The sequence below is a fragment of the Misgurnus anguillicaudatus genome, chromosome 7 (genome assembly GCF_027580225.2).
Source record: "Misgurnus anguillicaudatus chromosome 7, ASM2758022v2, whole genome shotgun sequence".
Lineage (NCBI taxonomy): Eukaryota > Metazoa > Chordata > Actinopteri > Cypriniformes > Cobitidae > Misgurnus > Misgurnus anguillicaudatus.
The window spans coordinates 20441286-20458817 of record NC_073343.2 but is presented as its reverse complement, the minus strand read 5'-3'; the positions used below and the strand labels follow the sequence as shown (position 1 = coordinate 20458817).

The window sequence follows — 17532 nt, the reverse complement described above, 5'->3', positions numbered from 1 at the left end:
ATTTTGGATGACATGGTGGTGAGTAAATTATCTGGATAAGAAAAAATTGATTAATACTCTAAGTCTGACATCATGTGCTGCTTTCGGGGTCCAACTGCTTACAGATGTCATAGAGAAATAACAAAAAATCACGGATATAATAGACTCTTATTATAATGATAAACTACCAAAATCACTCAATCCTACTTTTTATCCATAACAAAATCCGACATTACCAGACATGGATTTATGGACGTGGATTTTTATGAATTATTAATATATTGCTGTCTTTGATTCTGGGAGCCTGAGACTGTAGTTTACACGTGAGTTTATAAAATTTTCGTTTAAATGTGTGCTTTGAATAAATAGTATGGCTGTTTAAATGTGGTGGCTTGGAGCTGGAAACGCTATTTCTTACATCATGACTTAACGGTATCACAGAACATGTTAGTGGTTTTGAAAGCTTGACTGTTTAAAACCTCGGTATACCTTGAAATCGGTAACCCGCCCATGCCTATTATGAATAAATAGTGCCTTTAAACGACTGTTTAAATAATATCCTCTATTAGAATGAGTCGAGGTTTGGACCCGGAGACAGTATTCCTTACGTCATCACTTAACAACCGGACAGACTAACAGCCTGGCCATCATGTTTTAATTAAAATTTAGTTTCACTGTTATGTGTAGTACATAATATGCAGTCAACTAGTATGGTAGTTGTCTCAAAATAAACCTGACTCGTTAACTGTACATTATTGCTTATTACATGTTTACGTAACTTGTAAATAAATAAATGAATTAAATTGATCCATACACACATTTTCTATATTGCTTCCCTACTTTATGTAAGGTCAAAAGTTGTGTTGACAAATATCTCAGCATATTTTGTCCTGAAGGGATCCACAAACTACCACAGCTATGTAGGAATATTGGCGTAGTATATTGTGTATGTTTATTTTACGTAATCACAACCACAGACTTCCCTGATTGACCAAATATTTATCACTAATTAAAAATAATGTAATGGTCAAATCATGCTGTTTCCTTACTAACTGCATGTATCTGACCTCCAGGGGGCGCTGTGTTTTTGTTTGGTTAATACTCGTTATGGTTAGCATCTACTCTATGTTCTTTGCCTGGAGAGCGAATCTGGACATTGAGAAACCACTGCTACTGGGGGTGGTGAGTGAGTCAGGTTTAACATCCATAATCAGTCACATTTCACATATGTTGTCATATATTTAGATCACACTTGATTTTCTGCATTTGCATTTTATGAGTGTGCATGTCAATAGGTGGAGCGGTTTTGGCTGCAGGCTGATGCAGGGTTATGTGTCCTCGCTGGTTTGGGTCTGAGCTGGAGCTTGTGTTGGCTGAACAGACACCTTGACTGGGGTGTGATATGGAACACAGGGGCCTGGATTCTTACTGCAGGCCTCATATCACACATGATCAGTTTAAACTATAGGTAAGCCATGCACATACAATCACATGAAGACTGGGTGCATTTATAAAGTTGTTCCAATCCTGTTGTTCTGCTGAGCACAAAGGAAGATTTTGTAATGACAACATTTTGGGGTGAACTACCCCTTTACCCCTAACAACCACCCACAGCAGCCTAGCATTGTAAAGGCAGCTTTTGCATTGGCAAACACCAACAAAACTACTTCTTCAGGTAAAAATCTTAATAACATTGTTATGAGCCATTGTATGATCACAGGCCTGCCTGCTTAACCCTCTGATTTGGAGTTTGCCATACATTTGTGGTCAATCAGTCAGGCCATGACAGTCACGCATTGAATTAGTTATTTTGTCCATGCTTTAGCACACATCAAAGCAAAAGCACTTCTACCGCTTTGACTCTATGCTTGATTAGCTGTCCTGGTCACGCTAGTCATGCAGAATAAAGCAGCCCAGTTCTGTGCTTGATTAGGGAACCTAGCAACAACAGTCATGTAGATTAAAACGGTCAGGTTTGGTACATCGCTGCCGAGTACTGCAGCGCTTTGATCAAACATGAGACTGACATTCTTGTCAGCGCTCATCACACCTGTCCGAGTCCTATTATTACAGCTGAGAGATGTTTTACTTCATCACTTCTCACTTCATTGCTCTGAGAGATGCGAAGGAACGGAATGCAGAACAAAAATGAACATTCTGTCATCATTTACTCACCCACAACAAGTTGTTCCAAACCTGTATAAATGTCTTCTAAAGGAAGATATGAAGAGTTTGGTTCCATATCTGGTCAGTATTAAAAAGTAAATTCTTCCTTTTACGCAAAATCCGATCTGCCGTGTTATTCTGTCATCTTTTCTCTCTTTTTTCAAACCGTGACAAATGTTAGTCCTCTTTCTTTGCAGAATGCAATAAATCCGCTTAACCAATCACATTGTAAACAATAATGCCAGTGCTTTGAATACACACAAAATCCTAACAAACAAACAAAAACAAAATATAATTTTGATGGTATTGATAAACCTGTGGTGGTTTTCTGTGCCGGGGAAGAAACGTAAGCCATTAAAATCGAATAATTTACGCGAGAGGAACTCAGGCGACTGAAAAATGCCGGCTGTTGCTTGTTCTCACGCGACAGCATCAAGCTTCTGTCATGCTAACACATTGACCCCAGGGGATCTTATGAAAAACTTTCCCTTATTTTACGTGAAGTTAACGAAAATTGAGCAGGACCAAAACATTTTACCGCTGATCGCTGTCAAAAAAGTTCAGCGACAACGTCCCAATGACAGCAGCAATGACAGTGTTCTTAATTTGACAAAGTAAGTGTTTTGATTAATGCCATTAAAGGAGCTCTACATAGGTTCTGAAATTTCTAACTGTTACTGACACCAGTGGCCGTTATAGAAACTGCAGCCAGTCTCATGCTCGTTCTCTGTGGGCACACACGTACGAGCACGACCACAACAACCAGAGTTGCCGTAGCAACCACAGACAGCTCATTGAGATTCACCAATATGTTTACAGATTTAAGAAAAGTAACAGTACTGTAAGGTTATTGTGTGACAAACCATATTTTAGTAAAATGTTGTAGTGCTACTTTATATTTTCAACAGAAGTCTAACGTTACTTCTAAAAGTTTTGTAACACTACACTGTAAAACACACTCCCGACATTCACAATCTTAATGCACCTATGCTCTGAATAAAGATAATTCATATAAGACAGTAACGTTTGAAACGGTCCTGCTACATGCTATCGTTAGCATTACACCACAAAAACAATAAAATATGGCCTGTAACTATGTCTTACCTTTGCAGTAGAAAGAAAGCTAGCTTGGGGTCTGTTTTTATAGCCAGCGCTGACCGGAGCTCCCTCCAAGTGTCACAATCCTGGCAGCTTTCATGTATTTTTGTGTCTTGTTTATTGTGACAGGATCGTGGCATTGCTACCTCTCGGTTATGATGTCTATTGGGGACCTATATTGACCTCAGTTGTGTGTGCTATGTGTTTCCCAGTTTTGAGTGTGGCCCCGCCCCCTTGTTATCTAATTAATGATTCATTATTAGTTACTCCTCTTACCTGTTTACCTTGATTAGTTTCCCTATTTAATGTCCTGGTGTTTTGAGTCTTGGGCTCGTTACACCATAAGTTGGCTTGTCAACCGCCAATAAACAGTACAAGAAGAAGAAGAAGTCTTGGGCTCGTTCATTGTCTTCAGTGTCTTCAATGTGTTTGGTATTTTGGTCATGTCATGTCATGTCATGTTAAGTTTTGTCTTGTTTGCTCCCTCTAGGGCTTTCTGTTATATATTAATAAAACTCATTTTTGTTGAGAGCTGCCTGCGTTTGGGTTCTGTCTTTGAAAATCTTGACACCAAGAATCAAATGCCAATCCGATGTTTACTCTTGTCTTTGCCCCGACGCCAGTCACGCTCTATTTTGGCCGCACTAGATAAGGATTTTTTTTAAACTTACGAGGAGTTTCCGTGAGTGTCTGTATTGTGCTGAAGGTTGGTCGCTTCTTTCCGTCTACAGAGTCCATTTGAAACATGCTAGCGATTGCCGCTTTTTACTAATGGCTGGCGTACGCATCTATATGGAACACCCAAGTAGACGAGCACGCGCATGATGTCAAATTTTGAATTTTCGTGCCAATTCGGACCCGACTCCTCAACACACAAAAGAGCCTACCGGCTGATAAAAGACAACCGTAGAGGACAGTCAAGTTGTCATTCTTTCTAATACATTATGGATGGCTCATAAATATACAAATGAAAACTCTATCTTACAGATTTTTTAATTAATAAGCTACATAATGCCCCTTTAATGTGTATACCACTAGTCAATATGCACACTTGAAAGTTGAATGTAAGGGAAATGTCATTTTGGACATTCTATGAACTAATGTGATATTGTTGTTCATGTTCTTGTTCATGATGACATTTTGTTGTTATAATTAATTTATAGCATTAACAAGATGATCTGTTGAATTCATTTTGGAAGTGATGACTGATTGAATGTATATATGGTATTCATATTAATATTGAAGTTCAGAGGCGATAGAGGTCATACGTCGACTTACTTTGTTACTTAAAAATAACTTTTATATTGATTCAATAGATTTATAGCATTTGAACAGTTATGTTTATAAAATAATATCCAAAATATATAATATCCGACGTAGTTTAAATAATGTACACCAGCACATGATTTAAACCTATAATGTGCTGTAATGGGAAAAATATAATTTGGCATCAAAGGGCAGCACTGAATTTTCTTACTATGTATTGTGTATGTGTGTCAACAGAGAGTGTGATCAAAGCGGCAATGACGTTGTGGACAGATTTGGTCGAGAAGTTGTGTTCTCATTGCCGGAAGGATCTCTGGTGCTGACGCGAGGTGATCTCCCCGGCAACACGCTGCGTTACCTCCATTACTGCCAGGGTCTCCGGCCAGACCTCAGCCTTGTTGACCAGGAGGTCAGTCATCTGTGGCACCTGTTTTTATTTCTCAAGCCACTACAATGGACAATCTGGAAATATCAAGAGATAAAGTCTCAAAATTGTGTTTTCCGAGCAAGTAAATAAAATATATGAAATGTGAATGTGAAGTAAAATATATGAAAGAGAAAAATCTAAAAAAATTGATGGATAATTTATATGCTACAGCGAATTTAAAATTCAGCTCTAAAATATCCTACATTTTGGCTAGAAATTGATCTTTTGGCATATGCGTATATCCAAAGTGACATACAGGGCATTCAAGATAAACTTTATTGGTTTGTGTGTTCTCTGGAATTAGTCATAATCCATCAGAAGTCATCTAAAAAAATCATTCAGCAAAGAGTACTCAAACAGGCCCGTCACGCACATGAATGAGTGTTGATTTTGTTGTCCTTTATATAATACAGATGATGACGTATGGCTGGTACGTGGAGAAACTCCAGAAACATCTTCCCAGAGTAAATTTTCCCGGACGCTGGTGGGACCCCATCAACAGTGCCGAAAAGAAAACATTCAGTATTGAAGAGTTTCTCAAGCACAATATGAAGTACGTTTAACACACACCCACACATACATAAGCGGTTCTCTGTTTATACGTAATGTGTATATGCTACTACCCAAAAAGCACTTATATAAGGTATTTTAGTGTATTTGTCAAAATGTTTTAAACAATTACAAACCACCTGTAGTTAAGACCTTATTCCGGTGGGAAAATAAGCAAAGAAAATAAAGAATATATACTGCCTCCCTCCACCAGACGGCAGTATTTCCTTGGTAAAGCCCCTGGTCTCTAAGAAGGGGGCAATAAAAAGTAGGGTTTTCCTGGTAGGCAGTAATGAGAGAATAAAGTAAACAAAGGGTGAAACACATGGAGAAATGTATGGCAATGTTCTGTTTGCAAATTCGTCATGCTGTTTTTTATAAGAAAACAAAAATGTGAATATTTTTCTTCGGGAGGTGTGGTTGAACAGTTTTGTTTAGGAAAAAAGCAAAAAAGGAAGAAAGCATTAATAAGACATTTACAAACATTATAATAACATGGTTACAAACAGTAATAATGTAACAGATCAGTAGTTTATATTCATTAGAATTATTAAAATATATATAGTTAAAAATGACATAATGACATGTTTATTTGAATGTACATTAATAAAACAAAGTTTGTTAAATTGTAAATATCTATTCATGGCCAAAGTGCAATGTTAGAGCATTGGTGACATCTACTTGAGTTACTGTATAACATTAAAGTAAAAATGTAAGGCTTGTTTTATTACCCAAATTCTTTAATCCGTTCACCTTAAAGACAGATTCCCTTGCTGTTACACAACCCAAAAAAATAACCTAAATTTGCAAGCCAAAATCCACTATGGGTGCTGTGTGCATTGTGTACTAACATTTCACATCATAGCTAAATCAAAGATTTTACTACAGCTGGGATGCTGCATTAACCAGTGAGCATCCTGAACTATCTTAACAATGACCTGTTAAGCCTTACATCCTGTTCAAATGTTTTTGTTGTTCGCATAGAGATTATTATTAAAATGTTTCCTGCTCCAAGTAGTTCTCTAGAGTGATACTAAGGGGTTATGTGTCGAATTTAGCTGCGTTTGCTCTGGTGTTCTACAGCAGGCCTGTGTTCGTGTGTATTGGTCTAACCGAGGGCGACCCCAGCTGGGAGAGGACCTTCTCTCGTTGGCCCTGGGGCGTCTGTGAGCAGCTGGTACCCGTCAAGACCCCATTTGACCCTGAGAAATGGGCCCAGCGCACACTGCACCTCTACAACTGGAGCGAGGCACACGACAGGTAGCACATCACTTATGCTAGTGTATGTTTACTTCATAGAATAGCCTTTATCCACTGTTTGGTTGACTTTAATATCTTACATTACAATGTTTAGACCGCAAAGGGGTGGTTTCCCAGACAGGGTTTAGATTAATCCAGCACTAGGCCTTAGTTATACTGGGACATTTAAGCAGTTTTTATAAATAAACCTTACAATACTGGCTAATATATGTGAAGATATGTCAGTACAAGTTTTTTTTTATTAATTATGGCAGCTCAAACATGAATTTTAGTCTGGTACTTTTTGTAAGGGGTAGACAGTATCACTCTTGTCAACATTCTCATCAGGTGCACCCCATCCCTGTTTTTCCCCTTGCATACTTCTGTTAAAGTGTTTCTGGTCTTTACCAATATTAAAGTGCACTCTTCTGACTTCATGCTGCGCATACAGCCTCCATTTCCAGCTTCAAAGTCATTATTAGTCCGCTGACCCCACCCTAATGACTTTCTAAACTGCCGCGTGTCAATATCTGTGTATAAAGTCAAATTAGTTTCAGTCTCCAGCACTGAGGCTTTCTGCAGCCGGCTGGTATTCAGCAAGTTAATCGGGGTTGAATGGTGTGACATTACTCTCCTCTCACCCACTACAAGCGTGTCCATCCCTGCCTGCCAGCCAAATATTAGCGGGGAAGTCACACGCTAAAATATTCCTTTGAAGGAGAGGCCGCACGTTTATTAACCATGTAGCGGAGAGGGAGAAATGCAAAAATATGGGAGTCGTTCGCCACAGAGAGTTTCCAGAGACAGACGAAGTTGAAGATCAGCTGTTGTATGGTTTGAAAATATGCAGAATGTGATCCGATGGATTACTGGCTGGTTTTAAACTTATGCTTAATGTGTACAAAAATGCTTAATGTGTACAAAACGGGAATCTCACTGGGTTCCGATGAGGTCACAAACTTGGTCAGTGTATTAAACTGATGCATACTTGAAAACCAGTGATTGAATGAATGATGCACCAAAGTTTGGGGAATTTCAATAAGATTACTTTTATGATTAATTATCATTTCCTCTATAAAATACTGGAGGCGCATTCAATAACTGTAGCATTTTTTGTTTAATATTGTTAATCTATTGCTTTTAAAAGGGCCACGTTCAGGTTAACCCAAACTGGTGCAGTATAGGCGAGCATCAAAATGTATGAATATGTCAAGACATTACCACCTTATCTCATATTTGTAATACTGCAGTTCAGTTGAGCTTTCAATGTACAAAATTATCTGCATTAACAACTACTTTTATATGTTTTAATATATACACTCACCTAAAAGATTATTAGGAACACCTGTTCATAATACACATGGCAGTTGCTTCAATGCATTTAGGGGTGTGGTCCTGGTCAAGACAATCTCCTGAACTCCAAACTAAATGTCAGAATGGGAAAAAAAGGTGATTTAAGCAATTTTGTTGTTGGTGACAGACGGGCCGGTCTGAGTATTTCACAATCTGCTTAATTACTGGGACTTTCACGCACAACCATTTCTAGGGTTTACAAAGAATGGTGTGAAAAGGGAAAAACATCCAGTATGCGGCAGTCCTGTGGGCGAAAATGCCTTGTTGATGCTAGAGGTCAGAGGAGAATGGGCCGACTGAATCAACTTTGCAACTTTGACTGAAATAACCACTTGTTACAACCGAGGTATGCAGCAAAGCATTTGTGAAGCCACAACACACACAACCTTGAGGCGGATGGGCTACAACAGCAGAAGACCCCAACCATGTACCCATCCTCTGATGACTACTTCTAGCAGGATAATGCACCATGTCATAAAGCTTGAATCATTTTAAATTGATTTCTTGAACATGACAATGAGTTCACTGTACTAAAATGGCCCCCACAGTCACCAGATCTCAACCCAAATAGAGCATCTTTGGGATGTGGTGGAACGGGAGCTTCATGCCCTGGATGTGCATCCCACAAATCTCCATCAACTGCAAGATGCTATCCTATCAATATGGGCCAACATTTCTAAAGAATGCTTTCAGCACCTTGTTGAATCAATGGCATGTAAAATGAAGGCAGTTCTGAAGACGAAAGGGGGTCAAACACAGTATTAGTATGGTGTTACTAATAATCCTTTAGATGAATGTATACTGTAGTTTTCATCTGAGCTTTTTCGGGTACAGAATGCGATTCAATTGTGTAAATACCCAAATGCTACATGTTTGGGACCGCATTAAGCATCTCAGAAGATGAATGACACATGTATTTAGAAGCAATGTGGCTTTTTTATTTGATCATGACAGCTTTCATCTCGGTTCCTGGGAGAGAGTTGCGAATGAAGAGATGTGGCAGGCCAGGTAATACACTCACAGTCTACTGCTCTCATCAGTGTTTGCTTACTGTTTGGTTTTGTATACCTTCACCAAAACTCCATGTACACTTAAGTGCCTTTATTTTCTTACTGTTTAGGATGAAAACGGCCTTCTTCCTATTTGACCTGGCTGAGAAGATGGAGAGAGAACCACAAGCTCGTCTATACGAGCTCTCTTATAATGTGAGGAGGAAATGACATCACACATAATAACCCTTATAAGTATCACAGTGCTAGCAAAGCAGTACTGTATTAATATTTATGAAAGTCTTGGGTATAACAGGGATCCCACGGGTCCTTGAAAGTTTGTGAATCTGGGGGAAAATGGCCCTGTGAAGTTTTTGAAAATATACTTACATAGATACAGGTCTTTGAAAGTGCTTGAATCTATTTTATGCAAGAAGTTTTCCGGAAAAAAATCCATATTATTCCCTGTGTAGTGTGGGACAGTATCATATAGGGCCCTATTTTAACGATCTAAGCGCATTTTCTAAAGCGTACAGCGCAACGTCTAAATGGGCGTGTCCCAGGGGCGTAGCCAGTAATGGGCCAGGGCGGCACTGGCCCGCCCACATAACTTCCTGGCCCGCCCAGGAAAGTTTAATCCAAATACATTTTTTGTTTATTTTTATTATTCAAATGTATTTAAGAAAATACATTAATATAATCCTGATTTATTGTTGACCGGTGTGTGTATAATTTGCTTTCTAAATAAAATGGAGTTGTTAAAGCAAGTTGTAGGAAGCCTCCGGAACGTAATTGGTTGCTAGGGGTTCTGACAGGTAGACTCTGTGGGGAGCGACGGGCTCTGGCAGCCAGCCAGCTAACGTTGCTAACTGCTTTTTTAGCTAATATTAAAATTGCCACAATAATGGCTAAAGTTTCTTAAATGTGTTATTTAAAAAAGCAAGAGTTGAGGAAGACGATACGCCACTGCCTCCATCTGCCGAGTCCTACCAGCCCAGTTCTTCAGACTCATCAACCCACAAGGCGGCTAGTCAGGCGCGCTGGCGGCGCCGGTTGCCGCTTGCTCCCTGGCGGCAGTTCCAGTGCGCTCTCCGGTCAGACTGACACAGGTTGACCCGCCGATCTAACGGCAATTGATGAACCACGTACAACCCAATTTGAATCCACGAGTACTACTCGGCTCAAAAACCTGTGCCTTTTGTTTTTTGAAAAATAACTCTGTGACTCTTTGGACTATAATGAGATCATTTCTGTTTTCAACATTAAACCCAGGCGTTTGCGTCTTGTTTTGTAGAATGAAAACAACAAAGGTAAGCCTGTTGTTTAACTAATTTCCTTAATTTTTGCTCGGGAAGTGATTTAACTGAAAGTGGTGTGTTGTGTATAGATGTATGCCTTATAGGTTAAGTTACATTGCTTAATTTAAACGAGTTGCTATTTTTTGGCACAAAAGCTTAATTTCCACCAGGCTGATTGCACTGTATATGGTTGATTTAATATAAATTAGGCAGTGTGTTGTTATTTATTTCAAACCGTGCTCTGCTGAGAGTTTTCATTATTTCAATTTCCTGTTACTTTTAGCCTACTTTATTTCAGGTGAACTGTTTTTGCACTACTGACTAGCCTAAATAAGACTGCCTGGCCTGGTTTGTCCAGCCTTTATTGAGCTATGTGTTGGTTGAACATGTTTAGACAGTGTTTTATTATTGCCTTCGCCGAAAATTGCTTTTTGCAGATTGTCTATTCTTTTTTCTACTCTTATGTTTAATTATTATTTAAGTCATTTTATTCTAATATAAACTAGTGGCCCACCCAGTTTTGCCCCGGCCCGCCCAAAATAAAATTTCTGCCTACGCCCCTGCGTCCGAATCCACTTTTGCTAATTTAACGACGGGAAAAATGGTTTGTGCGCCGAGCGCATGTTCGAAAAGGGTTGGTCCTATAATGATTAATGGGAGTATTTTGGGCGTAACGTGCAATAAACCAATGAGAGTCTCAGCTCTCATCCCTTTTAAAAGCCTGTTGCGCTGGCGCTTATCTAATCCGTATTTAGATGACGGACTTTGTAAACTGAAAAACTAAGCGGAGGAAGAAGATCCCCAGTTTAAGATTAATGTTAAATAATTTTGTTGTAAATTGTTATTTTTTCATTAAAACCTTTAAAACCCGTTTTCTTTTAGTCATGGAAGTAAAAAAGCAGGCTTTTAATTGCTTTAAATGTATGGCTATCCAATATCATCAAAAAATAATTTACAAGTATGTAAGAAAAGGTTTGTAATGTAAAAATACTTATTTGTAACAAACAGGAGATAAAGAATTTACAAACAGCTCTCTGCTAGGTTCAGCACTTGGACAGCGTCAGTTTTTTTTAAAAATGTTTCTCATCTCACCATATCCACAGGTACAGAGTCATCATATACAATAAATCCGTGAGGTAATTTAAAAACAGATGCATTTGTTTAAAGCAAAGCATTTATTTACTTATCACGCTATAGGTGAAGCAGCTCTTTGCGCCTTCTAACATCTCATAATTAGTCCTCATTTATGTCCAAGAGACTCAATAATAATCTTTTACATTCAATCCTTTAATCTTTCATATTTAAAAGCGTTTTTGTGCTGCTGCGCATTCATGTATGTGTTAAGCAAACCCGCGTTGTCGTCCCGTTTAGGCGCATATTACTGATGCGCTCTTTAAATAACAAAAAAACATATTGCGTCATTGACTTTAGACTTTAGACCAGATTTTTGTTGGTCAATGGCGTAGTCTATTTTAGTTGCCTCAAAATAGCAATGCGCCTGAACACACCTCGTTTTCAGACCAGAACGCCCATGGGCGCAAATGCATTTGCTATTTAAACAACGCAGCGCTAAACGTGAAATTATATTTGCGCAGGGTGGAAACTAGCAAAAGACACTTGCGTCGCGCATTGTGCCGCATTGCGCCGGGTGTAAGATAGAGCCCATAAATTCTAGACTTTTTAAGCACACGTGCTTAACTGTTCGCTTTAAATGCTTATACCTTCTGTATGCGAATGTTGATTCATACCAAAATGCTTTTTTGCATAGTTGTGTTTGACAAATGAAAATGTCTTGGGTTACATATCTAACTGTTGTTCTCTGAGGGAACGAGGCGCTGCGTCTCCATTGCCATACTTCCTGCCCTGTAACGTCGTCTTTGGCAATATTTCAGATAGCGATATACTTCCTGGCTCCCGTGTCACCCTGTCTTTGTCATTAAGCCTCACCATTGGTTGAATTTGATATACACATTCAAACACACTTACCCCTGGAGGCGTCCCCAAAGTGTCACCGCAGTGACGCAGCGTGAGTTCCCTCGAAAGGGAACAGTAACGATGTATCTTTAAAGGTAACACAATGTTACACAATGACATTTAGTCCTTGAATTTGAGGGTAGTGGACATGGAAAGTCCTTGAAAGGTCCTTGAATTTGAAGTTAACTAAGGTGTGCGAAACCTGTATAAGTATTAGTTGTATATTTGACACTTTCTAAGACATCAATGTTTAAAATGAACCTATAAATTCTTCATTGATTATGTAAACTTCAGCAACAGTAACATTGTTATACTGGCATATTTTGCACACTGAGGGCCATGACAGAAGCAAAACAACTATGATACAGCAGTTCATGCACACAACCAAAGTCTCTAAACTATGCTTACTCAAAACTAACTCAACTGTTTTGATGACTTGCATGCACTGGTATTTCCTTCAGCAAAGCTAGATTATTAGTATGGCGTCATTATTTGTAGACTAAATGCTGTTCTGTATTTACATTCATGAATTTGACAGACTATTGCATTCAAAGTCACTTATAGTGGATTCATGCGATAAATTCTATCAGTATAAAGAACTGTTGCCTGGAAATCAAACCACAGCCTTTTTACCATTGAGCTTCAGAAGTAGGAGATCTTTGGTGCATAATTTGATATTGGTGATATAATAGACCTTTTGCGTGTTTGCAAACAGAGATGACGTTTTTTTGTGGGCGGAGCCCAACTGGTGGCAGAAAGTGACAGCTCTGCAGTAGTAGTTTTTTAGCGTTAAACTGTGATTTTTATAAATGGTAAATGGACTGCATTTATATAGCGCTTTTAACAGACCTATGGCCATCCAAAGCGCTTTACAATTAGCCTCACATTCACCCATTCACACACTCATTCATACACCGATGGCGGTGTCAGCCATGCAAGGCGCCAGCCAGCTCATCGGGAGCAGCTGGGGTGAGGTGTCTTGCCTCGACACTTGGTCCGGTGGAGCCGGGGATCGAACCACCAACCTTCCGGTTTGTAGACAACCTACATGAACCACTGAGCCACTGCCGCCTGGATCCAGTGTTCTGTCAAAATCTGTTTCCCTTTAGAGTAATGTTTCTTGTAGTGTTTTCATCACGTTACGCTTATTTTTTAGATAAATTAAAAGTTTAAATGCCTTGGCTACTGATATGTGTGCATGCATGTAATGTATATGTATTGTTCTTTACTGGTAAATCAATTATTTTTACAGTATGATTTGCAAAAGTACATATAAAAGCAAAACTATAATGTATTCTATATAATACTATTTATTAAATATTTTACCATTTTCCTGTTTTCTATTATTTCTTCCTTATATTTAGGCCTTGCTTTAAAACTATTATTAAACTATTATGTTTACATACAAATTAATATGCATAGTCCTGTTTATATATTAATAACACTTTACATTGTGTGTGCTATATTTATTAAGTATGTAAACATAATAATTTTAGAACAAACAGGAAGAAGACAGGCTAAGATATTAGGTAAAAATAAATAATAGGAAACAGAAAAATTATTAAATATTAAATAAATGGTGATATTATTGCTTTTTCAGTAAAACTCATTCAAATCTTTAATCTTTCTAAATAAATTAGAAAAACAATGTGATGAAAACACTATACAAAATACATAGAGGGAACAGACAGAACACCAGACATCTTCACTTATTATTTTCTATTCTAATTATTAATAGATTTCCAGATGATTTCATCACTCCAGTCTATCCATTTAAGGGCTTATTGAAACCATAAATACCTCATTTATCTACAAAACGGTATTTTATAAAATTGATTCTTTTTTTGGCGTTCCTGTTCTGACACTCAACAGCACAACAACACATTTTCTAGTGAGTTATCTTGTTCATTTCACTCGTGTATAATTTATTTCCACTGTTTTTCTGCCACCACATTGCGCGCAGCTTGCAGTGACGTAACTGTGACGTCTACTCGCAAAAGGTCTATTGCTAATATAGTGTTGATGTAAAGGTAGTTTGCCCAAAAATTTTCATTATTTACCCTTCCTCGAGCTGTTTAAAACTGGTATTAATTTCTTTGTTTTGCTAAACACAAAGGAAGATATTTGTAATCATGCAGTAGGCAGGAACATGAAGAAATGCTATGGAAGTCAGTGCTGCTCCATAACTGTTTGGTTACAAACATTGCTCAAAATAACTTCCCTTGTGTTCAGCAGAACAAAAAATTTATAAAGAATTTGGAGCAACTTAAGGGTGAGCAAATGTTGACAGAATTTTCATTTTTGGGTGAACTATCCCTTCAATAGTTACTCCCCTTAACTCTCAACGTTGTCAATTCTCCTCATCTTTTCTTCGTATTATGCAAATCTTTTAATCTGTGTGCATTTTTTTAATCAACAGCTGTACTGTCAAATAGTGGATGCCCAGGTAGACTATCCAGCCAACTGGGATAAAAACCTAGCTCTAGCTGCAGAGCGTTTATTGCGCTCAGGGGGCGGAAGTTACGGTCCAGACACCCTTCTGAGTCGCAGCATCCTCCACTTTACTCGGTACCTGCAGAAAGAACCAACTGACACCCAAAGCAAAGCCATCCGCTCGGCCATCTCACACCTCAGGAAAGAGAGAGACAGACTCAGAGAACGACAAAAGGTCTGAGACAGGAATTGAGAAAAAACAACACTAAAAACATCTACACTGGGTATGTGTCAGCTTGTATACAGGCGGCCAAAAAAGGCAAAAACGAGTTGAAAGAAGATACAGAGTTAAAAAGTTGCATTTAACAGAGAAGTTTTCTCACAGACAAATGGATTGAAAATATGGGACAATATGAGACTTTTGTACTGAGATCTTTTATATTGTAGAGACTACTGATTCACAACTGTATTATGGTTATAGCACAGAAAGTCATTCATTTAGATTGACAGACTTTATACGGTATAAAATATGGCTTGAGGTCTGTAATATACAAATTAAGTCTTAAGTGTATTTTCTCCATGTGTTGAATACAAACCCAAGACTTAATATTTCCATACAATATGTTTGTCACATTGTTGCTGTTCACCATGATACTGCCACGCTGAAGGTAACACGCACACTCTTCGTAATCAAGTCTGACTTTACAAATATTTGTGTGTTTCATATACAACAAATAAAAAATGTCACATTCAGTATGTTAATATCCGTTGCGTTGATGATCAAAGGCTCCCGCTCTCATTCTCTCTTTGAATAATTTTCCTCCCCCACTGTCACACGCATGTATTTCTCTCACATTAAGATCACCAAGGTCTGAGATTGAGTTTGGGTGGGGGTGTCCAACCATGAGAGATTAAGAATGACCCATTAATCTGGGACAGATTTTGAAATGCCCCACCCAGTTCCCTGTCTCGGCCTTTAGTGCTGCCTACCTCCATCATCTTCCAATACAACACAATTTTTCTTATAAAACAGCAGCACTATTGAATGAGCCACGTTTAGCCTGTTGTTTCATATCAATGCACAGTTAGCATTACTTGATGTTTATTACTCGGGAGAGAAATTATTAGTTCCACTTTGATAATTAAAATCACTGTAACACGTGGCCTTTTGTGGAATATAGCTTTTATTTTAAAACCAAAAATATAACACTAATGGTTATTCACTATGGATTTAAGTTAAAACATAGCAGCAAACAGCAAGGAGGCTCAAGCCCCCTGGGTCACTTAGCTGGATTTTAAAGTGTTGATGTTTATGTCTTGTTTGGTGGTTATAGGTGAAACTGGCCCCACCTATTTCTTCAGAAGGGTTATGGTTTAGGCCAGGGGTCTCCAACCTTTTTGTGAGCCAGGGCTACAACAATGGATTAAACAATCTGCAGGGCTACTTTTTGATATAATAAATCTACTCAAAACTTTTGTTTTACTTGTTGCACCTCAAAGACTCCCGCGGGCACCACGTTGGAGACCCCTGGTTTAAGCACGGTATATAGTCCTCTTTGTTTTAACTTGAAATTTAAAGCATATAGAGTATCTCAAACTCAAATCTCCTGAACGCATACAACAAAAGTAATCTTTAATGTACTGTCTACAGGCAACTTACTGTATGATATTAACAAACCCGTGTAAGCAAATCACTTGCTGCCAGTTGGTGAGATATGGCGGTGACAACACCAGGTAACATTCATGTGGTCACGCCCAGTCACACGAAATTACGTACCTAGTCACGCAATTTTTTTATTCTTTTTCGTGATACTGTAACAAATTTCCTAAAGTTTAGGGTTGGATTTACATAAAATGACCCCTTACCCAAACCCAACTCTAACCCTTACGCCAGGCGACAATGTTTTTAAATTTAGAAAATATAATAGTAAAAAGATAGTATAAACCAATACTTAAAGTGACATCCTAATGCAAACACCAAATCTAACCCTGAATCGAAAGCGGAAATGGTTTGAAAATAGGAAAAAGCAGTTGAGTAACCAATACGTGACAATGACACAATCACGAAAAACCACGGAAATTCGTGACAGTATCACGAAAAATTATTAAAAAAATGATGTGACTATAAGTACATAATTTTGTGAGACTGGGTAGTCACACCCCATAAATGAAAAATACAGCTGAAAAATTAGCTGTACATTGTAAAACAATTCTGTAGAAGTTACAGTATTAATGGGTATTACTGGCAACCAGTGTTGGTCAAGTTACTTGGAAATAGTAATTAGTTACTGACTACTGATTACTTCTCCAAGAAAGTAATCCATTTACTTTACTGATTACTTATTTTCAAAAGTAATTAGTTACTTTACTAAGTTACTTTTCATAAACATGATGCACAACCTGAATATGCTATAAAGCAACAGACCTTTTACCCTAATTCTATTCTTTCTGCATATTCCATCATCTAAAATTAAAACAATGGAAACATTCTCTTTTTTAACCTCTTGACGCGCACTTATTCGTGGGCATGATGTCGTCGTTTTTTTTTTAACGCTGCTAACAATATCTATATAGTCTACTGTCTAAAAACATGAATAATATTAACATTACTATACATCGTTTAAAAGGTCTATGGCTTTAGCATCACTGTATGGTCTCTGTTTTGAGATACAGATGCTCTAGCATCATAAATGTAGTATTTTGTGACAGAAGTCCAGATGACAACATGCAAAATATAAACGGGACTTCTTACCTTTGTGTT

General features: G+C 38.1%; 1 protein-coding gene across 1 annotated transcript in view; it reads left to right on the top strand.

The window, feature by feature from the left end:
- Nucleotides 1-15014, top strand: part of LOC129417826 (protein O-mannosyl-transferase TMEM260) — a 58193-nt gene extending 43179 nt beyond the window's left edge. The window contains exons 9-16 of the mRNA XM_055172667.2: nucleotides 1053-1161; nucleotides 1275-1447; nucleotides 4747-4918; nucleotides 5350-5489; nucleotides 6569-6745; nucleotides 9032-9085; nucleotides 9198-9282; nucleotides 14758-15014. Coding sequence (XP_055028642.2) covers nucleotides 1053-1161; nucleotides 1275-1447; nucleotides 4747-4918; nucleotides 5350-5489; nucleotides 6569-6745; nucleotides 9032-9085; nucleotides 9198-9282; nucleotides 14758-15012 — 1165 coding nt within the window. The 3' untranslated portion in view covers nucleotides 15013-15014. The remainder of the gene's footprint in view (nucleotides 1-1052; nucleotides 1162-1274; nucleotides 1448-4746; nucleotides 4919-5349; nucleotides 5490-6568; nucleotides 6746-9031; nucleotides 9086-9197; nucleotides 9283-14757) is intronic.
- Nucleotides 15015-17532: the final 2518 nt, after the last annotated feature.